Raw genomic sequence first — 24,085 nt, forward strand, 5'->3', positions numbered from 1 at the left:
GTGTGTTGTCAGTCCCATTTTATTTCAGGACAGCAGTGGTTGGGAAGGGAAATGTCAAAGCCTGAGCTTTTTTGAACTTCCTTCTAAAATACATACAGTCTTCTAGATCTGCTATATTCTTGGTTTATTCATCTCAAACAGTTAAGTGCTGACCAATTTTTATAATTTGCACCCCGATGTCTCCTGCTGAAGCATTTATCATCTGAACGGCAATAGGATTTTGCTGATCTAATTCAGATTAAGCAGAACTGACTGGAGTTAAAACATTTTTTTAGTACTGTAGTGCTTTTCGTCTCCAGGAAAAAACTGATTCACTTCATTTTAATTTTAATGTTGCTTAAATATATGTTGCTGCATGTTTAAAAGTAGGTCACCCACAAACACTTCAAAAATTGCTGAAAGAAATAATTTCATTTGGTGCATATTCCCTCATTAGTACTCATTCTGGCTCTAGCACATTTTGAATTTTTTTTTCAATTTTCTAGGAGCAAAAAATAATACAATGGAACCAGACTTTTTCACTGCTTTTGCACAGCCCAGTGCGCTTCATCATTCACCACTTAAGAATGACGTTGTTCAAGGTATGTGTTTTATAAACCAGCAATGAAGAGAGGGAGAGGAGGGACCCAAAGAACCAAAAAAATGAAAGTTCTCAGCACAAATGAATCTCACTTGTTTTACAGCATTATTTCCAGGTTCAATCAAGTGTAAGTAAGTAACCCTATTGCATGGAATTTAGTCTCCAACTCTCCATAGGCGGGTTATGAAGAGTGAATGCAAGTTCCAGCTAATCCTCTAAATGAGGTTTACATTTCACACAAAAGAACCAAACCAAACTGTGTTTTTGTTTATTTTTAGAAAGTGTCCCTTTGGTCTCATCAATTTGAATTCCCTGGAAAGATAATTTCTAACAGGCAATTGTAATGATCTGATATGCCATTTTCTCCCTCATAGGAAATCTATAAAATTACAAATGAGTACACTTTTTCATGCTGTAATTATCAAAATGGGGCGATATTGAACCGAGGGCAGTTGTTATAGAAAACTTGCATTAGTCACATCAGAGAATTGTAATGGATATTGTTCACTTCTGTTTATAGGAGAAAAGAGGAAATTCATAAATCCTACATCCTACAATAACCCCAAATTGGAAGAACTACAAATGGTATCATTTCTTTTACTAAATTATTATTTACACATAGACCCTTGTTTTTAAATGTTGTGTAATCAGGCTCCATCATGTAAGGTACTGAGCACTCTAGCCCCAGACCAGCAAAGAACTTAAGCAGGTTAGTAATCCCAATGACATCAATTGGACTACGCACAGGCATAAAGGTGCTTTGCTTCCAGGTGCTTTGCTGGATCTGTGACCAAGAGCTTAGCATTTGGCAGAATCAAGTCTCAGATGCTTAACTCAGACAAAGCAAGACTTTTGCTGTGTTGTGTGAAGGGGTTCTAGCATTTGAGAGGGTTTTTTTTCTCCTAGTCCATGTCCAAACTGTCCAGCTGGATAACTTCTGAGCCCAAAATATCCAAGAGTTTCATCGTAAAGAAAACGACAGTGTAATATCAAAGAGGATTCTAACAAACAAAAAATAAATCAAATGTTAACATTTGCTACTAGTAAAGGCTAACCCTTAAAGCAACTTGGGTTTGCTGCCCTGACCATGTGATAGGAATATAGGAATTGCCACACTGCTCAGAGCAGTGGTCTGTGTAGTCTAGTATCCTTTCTCCACCAGTGGCCAGTACCATCAGTACAAGCCATCTCAAAGGGAGCAATGAAGATCACTGTAGAGGACACTGGTCATGCAAGTCACCATTCACATTCATAACAAAAGCTTTCAAAATTGTACAGTAAATTCCACTAGGTTCTAGTTAATGTAATTGAGTAAAATGAACCCAGTTTTTAAACAGCAGCACTTACTTCACAGAGACTTTGAAAATCCCCTTCTTTGTTATATATTCAAACTTAATTCAAGATGCTTTTCTCATGTGATAGCCTCCTGGATATCGTCACACTGAACTTGCTGTTTGGAAGGATCAGTAAAATGGCAGATCTCGTTGGGCGGCACACCAGTACCTTTCACAGTTACAGAGATATTAAAACTGTGACAGGTATTTTGAGTGTTGGTGTGTATGTATAGCTCATATTCACAAAGCCCTAAACGTACGTTTGTGTGTTTCTATATTATACGTTCCCTAAAACCTAATGAGCTCTCAATCAGTTCATGAAGGATTTAATTTTTGCAACAGGTTTTTACCATTACCATATTTTAATAAACGAGAGAATTTGAGAGGTGGTATAGCAAGAAGGAATCACTAAAGACACTGAATTCATTCTTCACAAATTGCCAAAATAAAGGATTTCTTTAGTCTGTTTTTGTGAAGATTCCTGGGAGCTCTGCTGTTGACCCCGTTCATGGTTACAGCGTGTGCAATCTGGGTTTGACTGACTAACCTGTTTCCTCACTGGCAGGGGAAGAGAGAGAATGCTTTCCGTTGCTCACCATCAGTAATGCCTTCTGGCATATCAGGGAGTGGCAGGCATTGTCTTCCTTGTCTGGAGAGTTCATAGCTCCGACACAGAGACTTTAAGGAGGCGATTATAATGGGAGACTTCGAGGGTCTCTTCAAGGGCTGCCTTAGAGAAGCAAAGAAACTCACTTGTGGAAAATATTAAATTAGTTTCCTGATTCAATTGGGTGTTCTCATCAGGGTGGCTTTGGGGGCAAGGAAATATAAGCTGCAAGATGGGCCATCTCAGTTGCCAAGAATATTAAACTACAGGTAAAATGTGAAGTGCTTAAAGCAAGAAGAAGTTAGTAGCAAACTTCTGCTTCAATTATTCTTTTTTGCTTTCCCTACCTGTTCTTTTCTCCTGGGTTTTCAGATACATTTCTTTGTATTGCTGCCTGGGGAGACCCTGGTAGCTAGAGGTAAGGCAATGTTGCCTAAGCTGTAGGCTAGGGAGATGGCTGTTAAAAGATAAAACAGGTGAACCAGGAAGCTTGTGACTCTATTTTCAGCAGTGCAGTTCATCAGCTTATGCCACTGCCCTCAGCTTGCCAGTTCAAACTACACTAATCCAATGGATCGTCAGAACTTGAACTCTAGGCATTAGGTGAAGATAACCACAGTTCACTGAGTGGAATCCTGCTATCTCTTGGCTTTGAATGTGCATTACACACACTTTGAGAGCTCATCAATATAGAGCAGAGAGGTTTTTTAAAGTCTTGTGAATTTTCAAACCTCTCATAGGGTTTTTAAGTTTTCTTTTATATATTTTTCTTTGAGAAGCATGTCTTCAGAGTAACAGTATGGACTGGAATGTTTCAGCCTGCAGAACAGTCTAATGAGGGGGAAATAGTCTTATTCAGGATTCCATACACCCCTGCACAGAGAAGCAGCACAAAACTGATACACCAATTAAGCCCTCCAAGTAGGGTTTAATTGGGACAGACATGACCATAGACCTGGGGGCCTTCAGAATTAAAGCATGAGCTGTCATAGCTTGAGCTAGAGCCAAATCTCTGTAGCTGGGCTGTAACAGACTAATAATCTCTGCGGATCAGGCACAGAAGAGGACCCGTAACACATGTTCACCTGGGGGTTTCACTGGCTTTCTGCACAGAATGAATTCTACCCGTTAGGCGTTTAATATTTTGAAGTGCTGAAACACATTCTATCAACCACAGCAGAGGAGACACAAACAATCTGAGCACCTTCTTTTACCACACAAAGAAGAGTTACATTTCATACTGTGTATATGCCACTTAGTGAGATGAATTGAAAATAAAGCGGATGTGGGGGAGGAGCAGAGAAAATGAAAAGGGAGAGAGAAGAGAGTTGGAAAGAGAAAATAGGAGCATGGTGTTGAGAGAGAGAGAGAGAAGACTAAAATAAAATAAAGACAAGGAGAGACTCAATGGAGGATGAAAACAAAACAAAAGACAAAGGAGGAAGGTGCACTCTTGTGATGGTAAAGTATTACCATTTATTTTCCCACTTTCTGTTCCAACAACAGATATATCTGCCAGCAGATCGAGGAACGTGATCGTTCCCCTTTATTCGACATTGGTGAGGCCTCATCTGGAGTACTGTGTCCAGTTTTGGGCCCCACACTACAAGAAGGATGTGAAAAAATTCGAAAGAGTCCAGCGGAGGGCAACAGAAATGATTAGGGGTCTGGAGCACATGACTTATGAGGAGAGGCTGAGGGAACTGGGATTGTTTAGTCTCCAGAAGAGAAGAATGAGGGGGGATTTGATAGCTGCTTTCAACTACCTGAAGGGGAGTTCCAAAGAGGATGGAGCTCGGCTGTTCTCAGTGGTGGCAGATGACAGAACAAGGAGCAATGGTCTCAAATTGCAGTGGGGGAGGTCTAGGTTGGATATTAGGAAACACTGTTTCACTAGGAGGGTGGTGAAGCACTGGAATGGGTTACTTAGGGAGGTGGTGGAATCTCCTTCCTTGGAGGTTTTTAAGGCCCGGCTTGACAAAGCCCTGGCTGGGATGATTTAGTTGGGAATTGGTCCTGCTTTGAGCAGGGGGTTGGACTAGATGACCTCCTGAGGTCCCTTTCAACCCTGATATTCTATGATTCTATGATATCATTGTTTACTGTTTGATTTTTTCCTGCAGCTCTTGATAGATTGGATTAATACAACCCTGAAACAGGAGCACATAGTAGTAAAAAGCCTGGAAGAAGACCTGTTTGATGGGCTGATACTTCATCATCTCTTGGGTAAGTTGCTTCTTTGAGCTCTGCTCCCTAATAAATCTCGCATGCTCTTCAGTGCAGAAGCTCACAGATAAAATAAAAACCAAACACACTAAATTGTAAGAACAGCTTTGCTTGCTGGTATCTTACTAATTATTAATGCCTCTTGCACTCAAATAGAGATGAGCACTGCACTGTGAACCATATGTGGTAATTGCAATCCTGAACAAGTGCTTGACACTTCCCTGCCACCCTTTGGAAAGTCTTTTTATTCCGTTGTTTATATAGAGACTAAAAAGGTTAACTTTGAAGTCTGAGGTTATAACACCTCCAAGAGGTGCTGATGACATCATAAACCATGACAGTGAATATGATTTATGATATTACCATAAACACCATCTGGAATCACCTCTACAATTATAAATATCTATATTTTTTAAAAGCCATAGTCTGAGACCTCAGGCCAGAACTTCAGCTGCTGTAAATCAAAGTGGCTATGTTCACTTCAATGGAGCAACATCAATTTTACACTAGTTGAAGGTTTGGCCTCTTGAATCAATGCCCACCCTAAAGTTATGGTCTACTATTCCCACCATCCCTCTAATTACTGCGGTCTTTACCCTCTTCTCCATTCTGCTTTGACTGCAACTGGATTGGCCCTCACCTCCTAATCTTCTGATCAAATCTCGTAAATCATAGTGAAGCCACCAGGCTCGTGAATAGGATTGGTTTTCTTTTATACTTTGGGGCTGTGGTGTCACAACTATAAACTAAGATTTTTCTTTTTATATGAACCGCTATGTGCTTAGCACACATATCAATCTACAGGGCAAATTCCTGCAGTTCCCACTGGTAAAACCCAGGGTGTAGAGCACTTGTGGCTAAAAATTAACTTGTAGCCCGTGGCCCCAATCCTGCAATCAGAACCATGTGCGGTGCCTTATTGATGTCATTGAGATTCTGCATGAACCCAAGGGAGTACCTGTGCCCATCCAATTGTGGGCTTCGGGTCTGCATTATATAATTTATTAAATTATACTGATCACTTATATCGAGACTTTTTTGGTATTTCTGCTATGATTTTGTATTGTCTCTACAGTGCTGTTAAAACACATCCATCTTGCTTTGTTTTGTTTTAACTATGCTCCATCTCAGAAAAACTAGGATCTCTCAGGCTGGATGTTGAGAAGATTGCACTGACGGAAAAAAAACAGAAACATAAACTTGCCGTTATTCTGGAAGCTGTGACCCAGTGTTTACAACTAGAAGAGAGCCAGCTGAAATGGAGTGTTGATTGTATGTGCAGAAGTAAAATGCAAGGAAATTACCTCATAAAAATATATTGTTCTGGGGTTTTAGTGGGCTAAGAAGTGCTGCTAAAGGAAGGATGATCTTGGGGTTAAGGCACTGAAATATAGCCAGGAACTGAACCCAGTTCTCCTGTGTCTAACTACAGACTTCCTATTTGACCCTGAACAGGTCTCTTTAATCTTTCTGTGCCTCATTCCCACAGCTATAAAACGGGACTAATCTGCCCTTCCTCACAAGCGTATTTGGAGGCATATTTCATGTTTTGGTTGTAAAGCACTAGAACTTTCTCAGGAAGGCACAATGGGAATGCAAAGTATTGCTATTAGGCTGTAATGAGTTTGCACATTACTTATAATTTGCTTTCTTTACATGAAACAGCCATCTACCAGAAGGACTTACTGAGCACATTATATCTTCTGATTGCAATAGCAAAGCACTTCCAACCTGATCTGCCTATCCCTTCAAATATTAGTGTGGAAGTAATAATCATTGAGGTAATTATGGCTCTTTCCTTTGCTGCCATGGGGTTACAGAGATCTCACAAGAAACTAAAAAATACAGTGGAAGAAAAGTGTGGTGTATATCACTGTATAACTGTTATGCTTTTGTTTTCTGTGTAATTCACCTTTTAATTTCTAGAAATCTGTTGTTTGCAGGAGTAACCAGCCATTTTGTGTTCAGTTCAGAGGTAGCATTCTACAGAGGCTACAAACACAATGCTTTGTCATGGAGACTTTCCTGATATGCTTTTGCTGTTTCCACTTAATGTAAAATAAAAGGCATTCAGACTGAAAGGAGAGTTGCTCTTGGTGGATGGAAAATTGTAACTGATTATAACTCAAACTATTCAAAATTCATTTGTCCCAAAATCCTGAGATTGGCCTAAAAATCATGATATTTTCTTTTAAAATTTGGGGGTTTTATTTACTTTCTGATTTTTGTGACTTTAGGGTGCACTTGGGTCACATTTTCAAGCTTTTCTCCATGCCTATGAGGGCTAGGAACTTACCTTTTATAATTTTATTTATTTAGGTAATGAAGTGAAAACAGATTTTCACATAGTTACATGAAACTAGGATCTGGGGCTTTAAGAAAAACATCACATATCCCACAACTTGTGATATAATTGTGAAAGTTGGGAACACTGAGTCAGTTTTCTAACTGTGGGTGAAGTTCACTTGCATATAGAACACAGCACGAGGCCTATATCCCCCTTAAAGCTCGCTTAATCCCTATTTGGAGAGCTGCACATGGGACTTAAGTGATGCATATGCCTTGGGCTTGCTCTCTACACATTTAAATCTAGGAGAGTCTGGATTTTAAATGCTTTAGTGTATGGATAGCCTCTGACAGGAAGATCTAGATCTTGACCATACAAGACGCCAATGTCACTAAAGTCATTTTTGACAGTTGCGCTTAGGTTCCTAAGTCACTTAAGCACTTGTGAATATTTTAAACTTAAAGTTTATAGCAGCAAACTGTTAATAAAAGTTGCCTTTACTACTACAGATTTCTTTGTATAGCCCTTGCAGTTAAACATCATTATTCTATATTGGCTTTCCTTTTAACAGCGTACCTTAACAGGATTAAGGACAGAAAATGCAGTGGAATATATCACAGAGAACAGGTAAGAGAAGAAACATTTTTTTATACATTGTATAACAAAGGAGGATTGAAATGATCACTTCATTTATTAAAATAATAGTGTGGCTGTGGCTATTTAAAAAAATATCCCAAGCAACGAAATGTTACAGCCCTGGTTAAATTTTTGTTTGTGGCCAGACACCAGGCTGCTGTATGGGATTCAACCTTTGATTCCCACATGTTTTTAAGCCTCCTGGGTTCATTCTCTGGCACATTCCTGGGGTACAGACCCCTTATCTAGTACCCCTGCTGGGATGTGGGATCCCATGGTCTAGCTGCCCTAGGCTCTGCCTTGGTTTTTCCAATAACTTAAGCATGTGCTTCCCAGAATTCCACCCATGTTGATACCCTGGTTTACAGTTTCCCTTTTCTGAGACATTGTGAGACTTAAAACAAGGGAAAACATACACATTCTGCAAAGGAACTTCTAAACCAGACACACTTTACTCATAGACAAAGCACAAGAGATATTCAGATCTAAAACAACAAATGCCTGAACACAAGACCTTCCCTCAATTTCCTCATCCTTCCTGAGAGCTCTTTCGGTATTAATCAATGTCCTTCAGGGAGTCCAGGATCCTCTGACACCCTTCTCTGTTCAGTCTTGTCTTCTGGTTCTGGACCCCCTTGCTAAAGTAAGTCTCCTTGTAGTAGCCGTTTCTTACACCTTGTCTCTTCCTGGCCTTCCCCTGGGGTTATTCCAGCCTCTAGTCCTCCATGGGCTGTAGCAAGGGGTGGTTGGAAAGCAACAATTTCATTTTATGAAAAATTTCCAGATTTCAAAATTTGTTTTTGTTCTGCACCAGATCAAAAGTGCAACTTTTCAAAATATTTTATGAATGAATACAAGAGAGGCAGAAAAAAGATACACCGCCCCAATAGCAGCCAATAGTCCAGAGGTTAGGGCACTCACCCTGGTTAAGTCACTGGTTTGGAGCAGGGATTTGAACCTGGGTCATCCACATCCTAGGTGGCCCTAGGGTATTGGCTATTCTGAGGTGGGTTGGTGTGTCTCACTCACTCATAAAACTCCATCCTGGACTTTAGAAACCTTCCTGACAACATTTTCATCAAAACATTTTGATTTCAACGAATCAGTGTTCAACTAAGTCTAGCTGTGGCCTTCAACATTCTCTATATTTGTTACCATGGATAAGAGCTATTAGTAAGTCAGTAATCTCTGGCCAGTAGTCTCCACTGTCCTCTTAGGGCATGGTTATTAAACTATTGATTGTCCTTATTGAGAGTCAACCCCTTAGGTGTCAGACCGTTTGCAAAAGAGGGAAGATGTAATTTTAACATGACAGCATACAGTGAAAGAATCAATAAGCATGTAATCATACAAAGAGTTCATAAAAATCAAACTGAAAGTCATAAGTTCATACTGACTTATTCCCAATATGTCACACTAACACATTGACCTGATCAGAATTTTTTTTTAAATTGCTATTACCAAAAAGTACAGTTATACATCATGTCTGGTTGCCGTTTAGTTACAATCTGTTCTGTAATTTAAGCTTTTTCAGGGCTTAGTAAATGCTACTGCCACAGAATTATTGCATGAAGTAGAGGCATTTACTCATCTTGCAGAGCCATTACTGGTTTTCATTGGTCTTTGCAAGACCTGATAAATGACATAATTAGTAAACCAAGCATGTTAGGTTTATATATCTGAGGTTAAAAGTTCAATTGTATAAAAACAAAACCAGTTTACATATTACTAATTTATAGCTATTGTATTAATACATTACCAGAGTTCAGCAATTTTTCCTTATTTTGGTGCTAAAGAAAGTACAATCTGATCTTGCTCAGTTTGTGAGATTCTCTAATTATTACATGAGCTCAGCAATGGGACACAATGAAAATATGGAGGTTGCGCCATGAACTGGAAACAGTTTTTCCTTGCTACAGTTCCATCATCAACTATTATATTTTATATGTTAACACAACTTAAAATTCTAGTATTATGAGCAGCTCGTTGGAAGACTGTGCTTATAAAATAAATGTGCATTAGTCTGTGTGCCAATTAAATATTATATTCTTCCAAGAACACATAAATACAGTGCACTATAAAACTGTCTGTTGGAAAGCTACCTCTGGCAAATAACTAGTGAGGTTCTGTACTCTGTCTCCTGCTTCATAGGGATCCTTATGGCACAGATATGCTTTGCTTAGAAATTGGATTAGTTCTGCTGTATGTTTTTGCTAATTCTCTTTTTGTTGTTGTTGTTGTTGTTGAATCTTTAGAGAGAATTTAGAAGGCCAGTCAAGTAAGTACTCTGAAGGCCAAATTCAGTGTTTCTTTACTGCATACTGTTTTCAAAAGTTGTATGTATCCAATTCTGATCTCACTGACATCATGATAAATCAGGGCTAACCCCATGAGAGTCAGTGGAGTTACAATGGTATAATACTGGGAGGAGATCAGAACTGGGCCCCTCATGGTTCCAATTGATCACCCCACAGGAGAACCTAAAGGCATACTGGCAATGAGAAGTAAAATCGAGGGTGGCAAAATGATGGAGGGGTGATGTGAGATGAATCCCATTTACTTCAGTTGAACTATTCATGTGTGTAATAGCTGCAGAATTGGGCTTCTGACTTGCTGGCAGTTGCATTCAGGTCTGTTTTCTTTAGTTTGCAAAATAATGTTTTGAAACTTTATTATCACTTGATAACAGACCTTAACAACCAGGTTAATCCAAAGCAGAATGCACCATCAGAACTACTGAGGGAAGTAAAACATTTCATTGTGAAATTCACCTGGGTGAAGAGGGCCAGCAAAAGGCTTATATTCCACTTATGCTCCATTTTGAGGACTTACAAGGCCTGTTTGAGCCTTGCTATCTGCAAAGGGGCAAATTTCACCCTCAATGAATAAATGGGGCTGCTTTAATTCTCTTCTGTGCAATTCATATGATCAGTTACAGCTAGTGCAGAGACAAAGTATTTAATTGAACATGTATTTATTTTTTGTCAGCTATTCTATTAAGTGGTCTTCATTTATAAACTGAGACAATGCAGAAAACATGCAGATTAATCTGTCAAAGGAAGAAACCTTAATTCACTCTTCAGTCTTTATCTATTTTTAAAAAATATATCTTGCTTAAAGAAAGGAAGAAAAACAGAAAGTTTAGCTCCAGAAGGCGGCTCTCTAGTTTGTGACAATGCTGTAGGATTTACACACATTCCTGCTATTGATTTGTTATTCTTTGTTTCCTAACAATACTGAACCAACAATTGAATAGGGAGAATGAGACCCAGTGGCGCGCTCTCAACACTGGAGCCTTTTTATGTAGTATAGCTGCTAATTTTGATGAGTAGTCTCTCTCCTAAACAAAGCTCAATTCACATCCCACACCATAGAAGCCAAAGTCTCTTCTTAATTACGCTGGCATAATGCCCTTGATTTTAATCAGGTTGGAGAACTTTGTTCATCTCAGGCAAAAGCAATTTTGTTCATGGGTTACTGTGAGGAGATGTACACAATTCTCATTAGAGCAGGTCAGAAAATAGGGGTGGGAATTCACAAAAATTTCATTTCCATTTTTCACTGAAAATGTCCAAATTTCTTTCCAATTTCCAGCCCTAATTCTAATGTGTAATGTTACTCGAAATTACTGTGTGAGGTTTTATGGTATGTGTTATGCAGGATGTCAGACTCTAATGGTCCCTTCTGACCTTCAAATCTATGGATTTAGAATTATGGGCAAATATTTCTATCACTGAATGTATGGCCATTCTTCACCCTCAGTTTTTGTGCAAAACTCCCACTGATATCAATGGGAATTTCAGGTACTGAAGAATGGTAATATATGCCCCTTATTTTCTACTGATTTTTATTGCAGATGTTCAGGGTTAAGGTGCGCAAATGAAAAGAGATGAACTATAGGACCCATGGAACTTCAGCTTGCCTAGGGCTCATGCTAATGGCAGCACAAACTAAGAGAACCCATGCCTGTGAAAATTAGGGAAGCTGATAAAAAAAAAAAAAAAACAATTTTGTCTGACACAGGAGTTAAAGTCAGGGGAAGCACAGCTCCCTCTTCTCTCTTATATGAAGTGGGGAAGAGAATATTGGGGAGCAGTACTCTCCCACAACTCGACTTCTCCTGGGCTTATACAGGGAGGGATCCCCCCTCCCAGTTCAATTTATTTTAACCACCGGTCTAGTAGTTACTCCAGATAGTCCTAATGAACATTTATTGAATATTTTGCCATAGAAGCTGACGCCTTTGATGAATTATTCACACATGCACCGGACAAACTGGATGCTGTGAAAAAGGTAACTTTTAAATGTTAAACAGACATTGACACTTGCATTATAAGATATTATTAATGAATTCTCTAAAAATTCCATTTTCCCTCCTCCCATTCTTTAGGTGCTTTTGCAATTTGTCAACAAGCATGTTGGAAAATTAGGATTAAATGTGAATGATGCTGACTCTCAGGTAGCACTCTTTGAGCTGTATGTTAAAATGTCTGTCGGTTATGTTAATATTCCCTGTCACCTCCAAAATTCCTATATTTCTCTTTTAAACTTGGCAAATATACACATTCGTTCATAGCCTGAGTTCAGGCATATCAAGTGTCAATTTGGGAGGATTTTTAATGCCAATATGATAAGTAATTGAAAATAACGGGTTTGTATGGAACATCATCCCAAGGTTGTTGTCATATAGGTCCTGATTTTCAGAGGCTCTTGAACCCCTAAAGCAGTGGTTCTCAAAGCTGGTCCGCCGCTTGTTCAGGGAAAGCCCCTGGCGGGCCGGGCCGGTTTGTTTACCTGCCACGTCCGCAGGTTCGGCTGATCGCGGCACCCACTGGCCACGGTTCGCTGCTCCAGGCCAATGGGGGCTGCGGGAAGGGCTGCCAGCACATCCCTTGGCCCGTGCCGCTTCCCACAGCCCCCATTGGCCTGGAGCGGCAAACTGCGGCCAGTGGGAGCTGCGGTCGGCTGAACCTGCGGACGTGGCAGGTAAACAAACCAGCCCGGCCCGCCATGGCCTTTCCCTGAACAAGTGACGGACCGGCTTTGAGAACCACTGCCCTACAGCTTCCATTGACTTAAGTTGGAAATGTGGTTGCTCAGCATCTTTAAAAATTAGGCCTAAATTGTCAATAGTGACTAGTGATTTTTGAGTGCCTAACTTAAGACATGATCGAAAGGCCTGGTTTTCACAAAGTGCTGATCTCCAGCCCTCTGAAAATCAGCCCCGTTTAAAGTGCCTGAAGGTGGGCACCCAAATTACTAGACACTTCTGAAAATCTAGGCCATAATTTATAGGTAAGGCTAAGATTTTTTCATGGGTATTTTTAGTAAAAGTCACAGACAGGTCACGGGCAATAAAGAAAAATTCACGGAAGCTGTGACCTGTCTGTGACTCTTACTAAAAATATCCATGATAAAATGGGAAGGAGCTGGGCGACTGTGGAGTGGCTGGGAGTTCCGGGGACCCCACCACCTGTGGGGGCTCCGAGCCACAACGGCGGGGAGCTGTGGGGATCCCCCTGCTGCCACCGCCGTGGGGAGCTGCTGGGGTCCCCCTGCCCTGCCTCGGTTGGCAGGGAACTGCGGGGATCCCCCTGCCCACAGCGGCAGGGAGCTGGAGGTTGGGGGCCTGCTGCCTCAGGGTGAGAGGGTACATCACAGCTCCCTGCTGCTGTGGGAGGCGGCAAGACCCTGCAGCTCCCAGCCACCAGGGCTGAAGTCACGGAGGTCTTTGGAAGTCACGGATCCTGTGAGTTCCGCGACCTCTGTGACAAAATCGTAGCCTTATTTATAGGGCATGATTGTTCCAGAGGCACAGCCCTGCTCTGGGGACAATGTGGAGCCACCACCACTGGAGGAGTTCCAACAGGGTTTCACCTCATCAGACACATCCCTCACAGAGCCCAGGGAAGAGTTCACACTGCACCATCTGTGAGGATGGGTGCAGCCTGCTCACTCCAGTGAGGAGGTGTGGAACTATAGCTCTGTCTCCTCCCACCTCCCTTTGGTGCAACTGGCACCTCTTGGGGCACATGAGTGGAAGGGAAACAGTCCTTGTGCTCGTGAGAGTGCGGGGATTGTGATTCTCCCATGCCTCTGAGTAGAGTGAACCAAGTGGAAGCAGATTGGGATGGGGAAGTTCCTTGTGCTCTTTTCCTTCTTGGCATGCACATGAAAGGGTGGGGAAAATCTAGACTACAACTGGCACTTCACTGCAACCATTAAAACCTTTGACGCAATAATAATTCCAGTGGCTTGCATTGTATGGCTGGGGACTGGAGTATTAATTACCGAGAATGGAGCTTTTGAAGGGATTGCTATCAGGAATCCTAGATGGAATTTCCTTTTATGTAGTGATGCATATTTATTTTTGTTTGAAATCTGTTTAAACATGGGACATTTCAAAAAGCTCATTTGTATTGCTATCCTCCACACAGTAGGTACATTCCTACTACAGTAATAGGAATTTATGAGCTTAGATAGATAGAAATGACATTCTGTGTATAAATTGGGGTTAAGGAAATAAGTCACTAGATTGTATAATTTATACTGTATATTCTCAATTCTTCTTTCCATAGAACAACATTTATCTCTTTGAGTAAAACTCTTTGAATCTTTTTTAATTTAATAAATAATACTCAGGTGATTCTTCTTATAGTTTGCAGATGGAGTTATCTTGCTTTTGTTAATTGGACAACTTGGGGGGTATTTCCTGAATTTAAGGGAGTTCTTCCTGAACCCAAATTGTGCTACGGAAATGGTAGGTGGTTATTTATTTACTTAAGCCCTGGTCCTGCAAACACCTTCCATGTCCTTTCTGCACATGATTAGCCCCATTGTCAGTAGTCTCTGCGATTTCAATGTGTAAAGATAGTCGCCTGAACAAGCGTTTGCAGGATAGCAGCTTTAGACAACACACAAGAGTGCTCTAAGCATGTTATAATCTAATTTAAAAAAAAAAAGTCCCTGCCCCAAAGTCTGTACTGAAATCTACCATGATCCTACAAAATGAAAGCGATCATTATTTGCATTTGTTAACCAGACAAATGCACTGAATTCCAAGTGCTTTAAATAAACATCTCTGTGTTGCATGGGTTGGAATGCGAATGCAATATTAGACCAACAGCTTCTTCCATTTAGCCACACAGGTGACACAGCAAGGGTAGGGGCCACAAAGATTCCCTCACATTGTCCCACAAATGTACCTCAACCCTAACTTGATGGAACCATCGCTAAGGCCCCATGTAGGCAAGGTCACTTTTCTAAAAGTTTCCTCCTATTGCTAGCATCAATTCACCTGACCCTCTGTTAGCAAAGCTTAGAGCCCTCGTGCACACAGCCTGTCAAATACTGACCCTGTTTTAAAACTCTGCTAATTAGATTTGGGGAGAAAATAAATTTGAATTGAATCAAAATGAAAGTGTTCCATCTTCAGTCGCCCTCCCCCTTTTCTTTCTCCACTATTTTTTTTTTTTTCTTTTAGTCCATTAAATTTGAAAAAAAACATTTTATTTTCAAATCACTCTAGAAAAAAAAAAAATCAGTAAAACCCATGAAGAAGTTTGAACAAAACAAACATGTTTTTGGTTTGTTCAAAAAGTTTTGTAGAAAAGAATTCCTATTCTTTTGACCAGCCCTATTAGTTAATGACGTCTAAACCACTTTCTTGTGAGGAACGTAGATATCTCCATTTTTCAGAGGTAAATTGCAGAGTAAGACAGTGCCAGAGTTGGTATTAGAATTCAGAACTACTGACTCCCAGTCCTAGCCTCTAACCATTGGACACTGCCCTCAGAGAGGAATCCATTGGGGGTGTGAAGCACTCCGCTGTGATTGTATCTCAAGAACTTTCATTTTAGCAAAGTTAACCCCAGGTACTACTTTCGGTCAAAGCATTGTTTACTTAGTTTTTTTCCTGTCTTATATCCTGAGTGATATAAAAATCTAACTACTGTAGCTCAGAGACTTTATTTCAATTTAAAACACTTCCCCCAAATCCCTTGTGTACTCTAACTCCCCCACATTTTAGACATTAATTGGTACAGTAGAACACGACAATGTAACCTTCACTGCAGAACTCCTCTGAGATTTAAAACATGACATTCCTGTTATAAAAGTGGTGACAACCAGCCATACCGTCAGGATCATTATTGTGTATCGTCTTTCACTCAAGTTGAAAGCTGATAGTTCAAAGCCAGTAGATGCAGTCTGTGTATCTTGGGCAGAGGGAATTGGAGTGGATGCTAGTGAGGGGGAAAACACTGAAAAATAAAGGAAAATCGATATTAGGATATATCTAGAATGTACGTAAACTCAAAAGAAACCAAATGTGGTGGTGGCAGAACCCTGCTCAACATAGGATGGAACTATCCTTTACCTTTGGAAATCTCCTCAGCAGGGCATCAGTGGATGGAGTTATCACTTACCTCCTGCTCATCCTGTGGCATCAGTGGGTGGTGCACTCTCTGATCTCTGGCTTCACCGCCCTCCCTTTGATGTCAGAGGATGGCACTATTCCTTCCCCCCTTTCCTTTATTATAGGTGGAACTGGAAGGGCCACCTATAGTTAAGGTTGCCTTGATACTTCCCATAAATACCATTATAAGACCTTGTTCTCAGTTGATCATAACTTTGCCAAACTTCAACTATTTGGGCTATACTTTTCCAGGCAAGGTACCTGCCTCAGGCTGAAATTTTTCCCCCAGCTAAAACAGTTCACCTATTTCTGAATGAGGTTAGGGGGAACTTTGTTGTTTTGCTAAAAACATTTTCACAACCCATTTGTTGAGAAGTTCTAGCTCCTCCATTCTTTGAAGCAGGAGGTGATTTTTGTGGGGATTTTTGCCATCCCTGTGAAAAACTGTCCACATTTGGCCAAGTTATAAGCCTTTCAGTTGGCACATGATCAATAGAGAGTTGTTTGAGTTTGGCAGCTAAATTCCCTGAAGATTGTCTGCACTGAGCATGCTCCATCCTCTCGCTGCTCCTCTGTGTGACAGGACTGCACATGTACCATCCCCTCAAAGCAACCAAGCATGCTCCAAGCCCTGAGCTGCAAGGCTGCACAAGACTTTCCCTTCAATTGCTTCTCCAGTAGTTGGGGGCATTATGGGCTTGGGCACTGGAACTGAGAGCAGGGAGACTATCTTGTTCTCTCAATGTTCTCAGTTTCTGGGCCTAGGTAGTGTGGAGGAAAAGGAGGAAGAAGCCACAGTGGGAATTAGGGTGACCAGATAGTAAATGTGAAAAAAAAAAATTCAGGGGGTGGGGGGTATAGCTGTGTATATAAGCCAAAGCCCCTAATATTGGAACATCTGGTCACTCTAGTGGGAATGCAGAGGGATGAAGAAGGGGAGGGATTCAGGGACCAGAGGATGAGCAGGAGCAGAGGAGGAGGGGAAAAGGGAACAGGAATTGGGATGAGGGGCGGTTTGTAGATTCCAAGGCCAGAAAGGACCATTTTGATCATCTAGTCTGACCTCCTGTATAACACAGGCCGTAGAACTTCCCCAAAATAATTCCTAGAGTATATCTTTTAGAACAATGGTTTTCAATCTGTGGTCCACGGACCCCTGGGATTCTGCAGACTAGGTCTAAGATTTCCAAAGGGGTCTGCACCTCCATTCAACATTTTTTAGGGGTCTGGAAATAAAGAAGGTTGAAAACCACGGTTTTAGAAAAAATATCCAATCTTGATTTAAAAATTGTCAACGATGGAGAATCCATCATGACCCTTGGTAAATTGTTCTAATGGTTAATTACCCTCATTGTTAAACATTTATGTCTTATTTCTGAATTTGTCTAGCTTCAACTTCCAGCCATCAAATTGGGTTTAAATTTAGGATTCCATTATTCAATATTTGTTCCTTATGTAGGTACTTATAGACTGTAATCAAGTCTCCTTTAAACTTCTGTTTGTTGAGCTAAATAGAGCGAGTTCTTTGAGTCTATCACTATGAGACAGATTTTCTAATCCTTTAGTCATTCAACCCTCTCCAATTTATCAACATCCTTCTTAAATTGTTTGCACCAGAATTGGACACAGTATTCCAGCAATGTTCACACCAGTGCCAAATACAGAGGTAAAACAACCTCTCTGCTCAACTTGAGATTCCTCTGTTTATGCATCCCAGGATCACATTAGCTCTTTTGGACACGGTGTCACACTGGGAGCTTATATTCAGCTGATTATCCATCATGACCCTCAAATCTTTTTCAGAGTCAGTGCTTCCCAGGATAGAGTCCCACATCATGTAAGCATGGCCTGCATTCTTTCCTCCTAGATGTATACATTTACATTTAGCAGTATTAAACACATATTGTTTCCTTGTGACCAGTTTACCAAGCGATCCAGTTTGCTCTGAATCAGTGACCAGTCCTGTTCAATATTTACCACTCCCCCATTTTTGTGTCATCTGCAAACTTCATCAATGATGATTTTATGTTTTCTTCCAGGTTATTGATAAAAAATGTTAAATAGCATAGGGCCAAGAACCGATCCATGCAAGCCCACTGGAAACACATCCATCAGTGACGATTCCTCATTTACAGTTGCATTTTGAGACCTATTGGTTAGCCAGTTTTTAATCCATTTAATGTGTGCTATGTTAATTTTATATCATTCTAGTTTTTTAATCAAAATGTCCTGCAATACCAAGTCAAATGCCTTACAGAAGTCTAAGTATACTATGGCCTTGGCTACACTTGCAGATGTACAGCGCTGTGAGTTAAACCTGACTTCGTGCAGCTGAGTAGGGAAAGCGCTGCAGTCTGTCCACACTGACACCTGCCCAGCGCACTGTCGTGGCCACATTCGCGGCAGTTGCAGCGCTATTGGGAGCGGTGCATTATGGGCAGCTATCCCACAGAGCACCTTTTCCCATTTTGGTGCCGTGGGTTGTGGGAAGGGGGCGTGGGTGCGGGGGATTCGGGGTCCTGTCCCAATGCCCCGTGATGCATTGCATCACTTCGCATCCCAGAAATCCCCTTGTTTCCGTCCACCTTTGGCGCCATCTTTCAACGGTTTCTGTGCAGCGCGATCTGTCTGCGGGAAATGGAGTCCGAACTGCTGAGGCGTATGCTGACGAGTCTCGCCAGCACGTCACATTTGGCTGTCGAACTATTCCTTAAGATCCAAAGTGACAGCATCGTCGGACTCCTCACCCTCACTCTCACTATCGAGACGCGTAACGCGTACGACACGAAATTGCTTGTGGCATTCACGGACATGCTCAGCACCGTGGAACGCCGCTTTTGGGCTCGGGAAACAAGCACTGAGTGGTGGGATCACATCGTCATGGAAGTCTGGGATGACGAGCAGTGACTGCAGAACTTTCGGATGAGAAAAGCCACTTTCATGGGACCGTGTGAGGAGCTCGCCCCCACCCTGCGGTGCAAGGACACGAGATTGAGAGCTGCCCTGCCAGTGGAGAAGCGGGTGGCTATTGCAATCTGGAAGCTGGCAACTCCAGACAGCTATCGGTCGGTCGCAAACCAGTTTGGAGTGGGAAAGTTGACCGTTGGAATCATGTTGATGCAAGTTTGCAAGGCCATTAATCGCATCCTACTCAGAAGAACCGTGACTCTGGGTAACATGGAGGAAATAGTGGATGGCTTTGCACAAATGGGGTTCCCTAACTGTGGAGGGGCGATAGATGGGACGCACATTCCTATTCTGGCACCACCCCACCTAGGATCCGAGTACGTTAATTGGAAGGAGTATTTCTCTATGGTTCTCCAGGCGCTTGTGGATCACCGTGGGCGTTTCATTGACATTAACACAGGCTGGCCCGGAAAGGTGCATGACGCACGCATCTTTCGGAACACTTGGCTGTTCAGGAAGATGCAGGCCGGGACTTTTTTCCCAGAGTGGAAGATCACGGTAGGGGAAGTTGAAATGCCCATTGTGATCCTTGGAGATCCCGCTTACCCGTTAATGCTGTGGCTCATGAAACCCTACACAGCGAGACTTGACAGCAGCATGGAACGGTTCAACTACAGGCTGAGCCGGTGCCGAATGACTGTAGAGTGTGCCTTTGGCCGTTTAAAGGGCCGCTGGCGATCTCTGTATGGGAAGCTGGACTTGGCCGAAAACAGCATCCCCGCGGTTATATCCGCGTGCTGTGCCCTCCATAATATTTGTGAAGGGAAGGGTGAAAGCTTCACTCAGGCATGGACCTCCGAGGTTCAACACCTGGAGGCTGAATTTGCACAGCCAGAGAGCAGGGCTATTACAGGGGCCCAGTGTGGGGCTGCAAGGATTAGGGATGCCTTGAGGGAGCAATTTGAGGCTGAAAACCAGCAGTGATATCTGGTGCCCTGCACAGGAGTGAAGTGCAGTAGTTTCAATCTTTAGGAATCAGTGTCTGCTTAGCAGACAAGCAGACTTGCAGTGCCTGTTTAGTTCCTGGGCTAAGGAGTTTTTTACTTTATGCAATAATAAAGAATGTTTTCAAAGCCAAAGAATCCATTTATTGAAAAGAAAAAAAATTTATTTATTGAAAAGAAACAAGGAGGTGGAGTGGGGAACAGTACAATCACAGATTCGCGTATGTCCTGTCTGGTGTGCTGTGCAGTGAGTGCTGCACTTCAGGACAGCTATACTGCATGGTGATGGGGGTTGACTGCAGAGGGTAAGGGTCGTGGTTTTCAGGGCTGGGTGGTGAAGATACTGGTGTTGGAGGCAGCGGGTGGCGTGAAGAACACGGAAGTTGGGGAAAGTGGGTTGGAGGTGACAGTGGAGCACAACGGAAAGAGTTTTGGGACAAGGGCTGTAGGGGGGGGTGTGGCGTTTGCGTTTGCGGTACTGCTCCTCTTTCTGCATGGCTACCAGCTCCTGGATAGCATCTGCTTGGCGCTCCAGGATGCTTATGAGCCTATCAGTGCTTTGCTGCCGGTGCGCGGTGCTTTGCCGCCTGTGTGCTGCATTTTCCTGGCAGATCCTGCTTTCTCTCTCCCTCCAGTCCTGTGCTTTCTCATTCTCTTTAATAGATTGCCGCATCACTTCTTGCAGCATGTCTTCTTTGGTTTTTCGCGGTCTCTTCCTGAGTCTTTGCAGTCTCTGAGCAGGCGATAAGAGGGACGGCTGAGGTCTCAAGGTTGATGCAGCTGTATAGGCAAAATGCAACATTTAACAGAGGCAGCATTGTTCATACCAGACAGAGTAATGATTCCCCCCGCACTAAAGGAGTAGAAAACACACAGGGTCTACACAATAGCATAATTTTCCCGTCCGAAACAGAGCACACACATCTCACGGGAGCCTCACAATGGTGAGTAAGGGGGACTGATTGTTTCAGGGTTGCACTGTCCTCTGGGTTTCTGTGCCTTGTGGAGAGCCAACAGCTTCAGGGGGCACCTACACTGAACACTGTCCCAACATTTTCCACAGGAGTTCGTCCTGGACGATATCTCGCTGCTGAGGGTGACCTGGGAAGCAAGGGAGGGTCTTCTACTGCAATGCAGCTTCCGCCCTGGCCCATATGCAGCTTGCCTGTGTGCAGCAATGGTCCCCCCGCCCCTCGCGGCACAGTGGCGCGGACACGTTAGCCTGGCTGGGACAAGAACCATGGCGGCTCTCCCGATAAACCTGTGCAAGCGCATTGCACACGTTCTGGATGAGACATTCGAGGAGATTACCGAGGCCGATTACCGCGATGTGATAAACCACATCAATGCACTATTCCGCATCTAGGCATGCATGCCTAACCCTCCTCTCCCAAAGATCCCGCACCGAAAAAATTCCTTCCCGAAAAAAAAACCTGCTTACCGGGAACCTGCTCTTCCGTTTGTCCTCCACCAAGTACCGGCCGCTGCGACTGGCTACCTTCCTCCTGGCTTGAGAAGAGCTCCTGGCTGCATGGCTCCAGGGATTCCGGGGTGCCTCCATCAGGCCCACCACCATCACTCCCGTTTTCCTCCTCCTCTTCCTCCTCCCCCCCCCCCGGCTCTGAAGTGTCCATGGTGGTGCTCGGAGTGGAGGTGGGGTTAACCCCAAGTATCGCATCCAGCTCTTTGTAGAATCGGCAGGTCGCGGGGGGAGCACCCGAGCGGCCATTTGCGTCGCGGGCTTTGCAGTAGGCACTCTGCAGCTCCTTCACTTTAATCCTGCACTGCAGGGCGTCCCGGTCATGGCCCCTTTCCATCATGTCCTTTGATACCTTCCCGAAGGTATCGTAATTCCTACAGCTGGAGCGCAGCTGGGACCGTACAGCTTCCTCCCCCCAAAACACTGATGAGGTCCAGCAACTCGCCATTGCTCCATGCTGGGGCTCGCTTGGTGCGTGGAGGCATGGTCACCTGGAAAGATTCGCTGATAGCACTCCACACCACACCGGGCTGAGCAAACAGGAAGGGGATTTTTAAAATTCCCGGGGAATGTAAAGGGTCGGTCACATGGTTGATTACCTGAGGCCAGGGCAGTAGAGTTTGAACTGATGACCAGAGTGGCTAGAACAGGCATTGTGGGATACTGCCGAATAATTCTGGAGGCCATTCACAGCGCATTGGGCGGCCACACTGGCGCCGCAGCGCTGCAGCAGCAGCGCTGCACTCGCGATTCCTCTCGGAGAGGTGGAGTACATGCAGCGCTGCAACCATGGAGATACAGCGCTGCAAATGCCTTGCCAGTGTGGACGGGGAGTGAGTTACAGCGCTGGGGGCGGCTTTACAGCGCTGCAACTCACAAGTGTAGCCAAGGCTCATGTCAACCTCATTACCTTTAACAACCCAACTTGTAACCTCAGCTAAAAAAGATATCAAGTTAGTTTGATTTAATCTATTTTCCATAAACCCATGTTGATTTGCATTACTTACTTTACCCTTCTTTAATTCTTTATTAATTGAGTCCTATATCAGCTGCTCCATTATATTGACTGAGATCCATGTCAGGCTGACAGGCCTATAATTACCAGGGTCATTCTGTTTACCCTTTTTAAAAATTTACACAACGTTAGCTTTCTTCCAGTTTTTTGAAAACTTCCCCAGTGCTCCAAGACTTATTGAAAATCAACATTAATGATCCAGCGAGCTACTCAGCCAGCTCTTTTAAAATCCTTGGATGGAAGTTATTTGGACCTGCTGATTTAAAATGTCTAACTTTAGTAGCTTCTGTTTAACATCCTCCAGAGAAATTAGTGGAATGGAAAGAGTGTTATGTTCACCATATGAAGAGACTATATCATCTGTTTTCCCCCTCAAATACAGACTAGAAATATTTATTGACCACTTCTGCCTTTTCTGCATTGTTATTGATAATTCTACCAGTTCCATCTAGCAATGGACCAATACTATTGTCAGGATTCTTTTGTTTCTAATATATTTTAAAAAACCCTTCTAATTGTCCTTAACTCTGCTGGCCATATTTTTTCCTGTGTCCCTTTGCTTCTGTTATCATTTTTCTACAATTCCCAACTTCTGATTTATATTCATTACTAGCAGATTCCCCATTATTCCATTTGTTTTTACTTACACTCTCTCTCTTCCCCTCCTCCCCCCGCCCCTTCTAAACCAAGCCATTGTTTTAACCAGCACAGGATTGTCCCTTGATTGTGGCTTCTGGGGAATCTAGTAAGATTTTCTTAAATGATTCCCAATTATCATTCACATTTTTCTGATTAAATTCTTCCTTCTAGCTGATTTGGCTCATAATTGTTTTCAGCTTTGTGAAATTGGCCCCATTAAAGAACCAGCTGTATATGATCGCTTGTACCTAAGCTACCACTAATTTTTAGTTCTGTGGTCAGTTCCTCTTTATCTGTTAGGAGAAGGTCTAATAAAGAATTTTCCTATGTAGATTGCAACACTTTTTTTTTTTAGGAAATTGTCATCTATAATGTTTAGAAATTCCCAGGATGTTTTAGTACTGGCAGCATGAGATCTCCAGCATATGTCACGCAGATTGAAGTCCCTCATGATCATGCAGCTTATTTTCCTACACGTTATAGATAAGTGCAAAGGAGGTGGTTATCCTGTTCCTAACACTGATTTGGTGGAATAACAGTTGGTGTCTGCTCTAGACCATCTGTGTGTTTTATCTGTTAGGACATTACTCCGTAAGCATTGAAGATAATTTTCTTCTAAGTTATCAGTGATTTGGAAACAACAGGTAATGCTACTGTTGACAAACAGTGCCACTCTCCCTCCCCTTTTCCCTACTTGATCCTTTCTAAATAGGTTATAACCATTGATTTTAACATTCCAAATGTGAGAATCATCTCACCATGTTTCAGTAATGCTAACTAGGTCAAATTTATGCTCATAAATGAACAATTCCAATTCCTCTTCTTTATTACTCAGGCTCCTAACATTAGTGTATAGGCAATTCAATAATTTCTTCTCTTTGTGTCCTTGATTAATTTTGTTTTCAACATCTCAATTTTGTGCTGAGTGCTCATATCTTTCCTCTTTTTACCCTA

The 24,085-nt window shown here is 42.5% G+C and overlaps 1 protein-coding gene across 1 annotated transcript in view; it reads left to right on the top strand.

The window, feature by feature from the left end:
• The first annotated feature begins 502 nt into the window (after positions 1-502).
• Positions 503-24,085, top strand: part of PARVG (parvin gamma) — a 28,576-nt gene continuing 4,993 nt past the window's right edge. The window contains exons 1-10 of the mRNA XM_026652303.1: positions 503-581; positions 1,101-1,165; positions 4,645-4,747; positions 5,879-6,019; positions 6,413-6,528; positions 7,606-7,661; positions 9,926-9,948; positions 11,902-11,963; positions 12,061-12,129; positions 14,329-14,430. Coding sequence (XP_026508088.1) covers positions 503-581; positions 1,101-1,165; positions 4,645-4,747; positions 5,879-6,019; positions 6,413-6,528; positions 7,606-7,661; positions 9,926-9,948; positions 11,902-11,963; positions 12,061-12,129; positions 14,329-14,430 — 816 coding nt within the window. The remainder of the gene's footprint in view (positions 582-1,100; positions 1,166-4,644; positions 4,748-5,878; positions 6,020-6,412; positions 6,529-7,605; positions 7,662-9,925; positions 9,949-11,901; positions 11,964-12,060; positions 12,130-14,328; positions 14,431-24,085) is intronic.

The sequence above is a fragment of the Terrapene carolina genome, unplaced genomic scaffold, assembly GCF_002925995.2.
Source record: "Terrapene carolina triunguis isolate 2854851 unplaced genomic scaffold, T_m_triunguis-2.0 Scaffold112, whole genome shotgun sequence".
NCBI lineage: Eukaryota > Metazoa > Chordata > Testudines > Emydidae > Terrapene > Terrapene triunguis.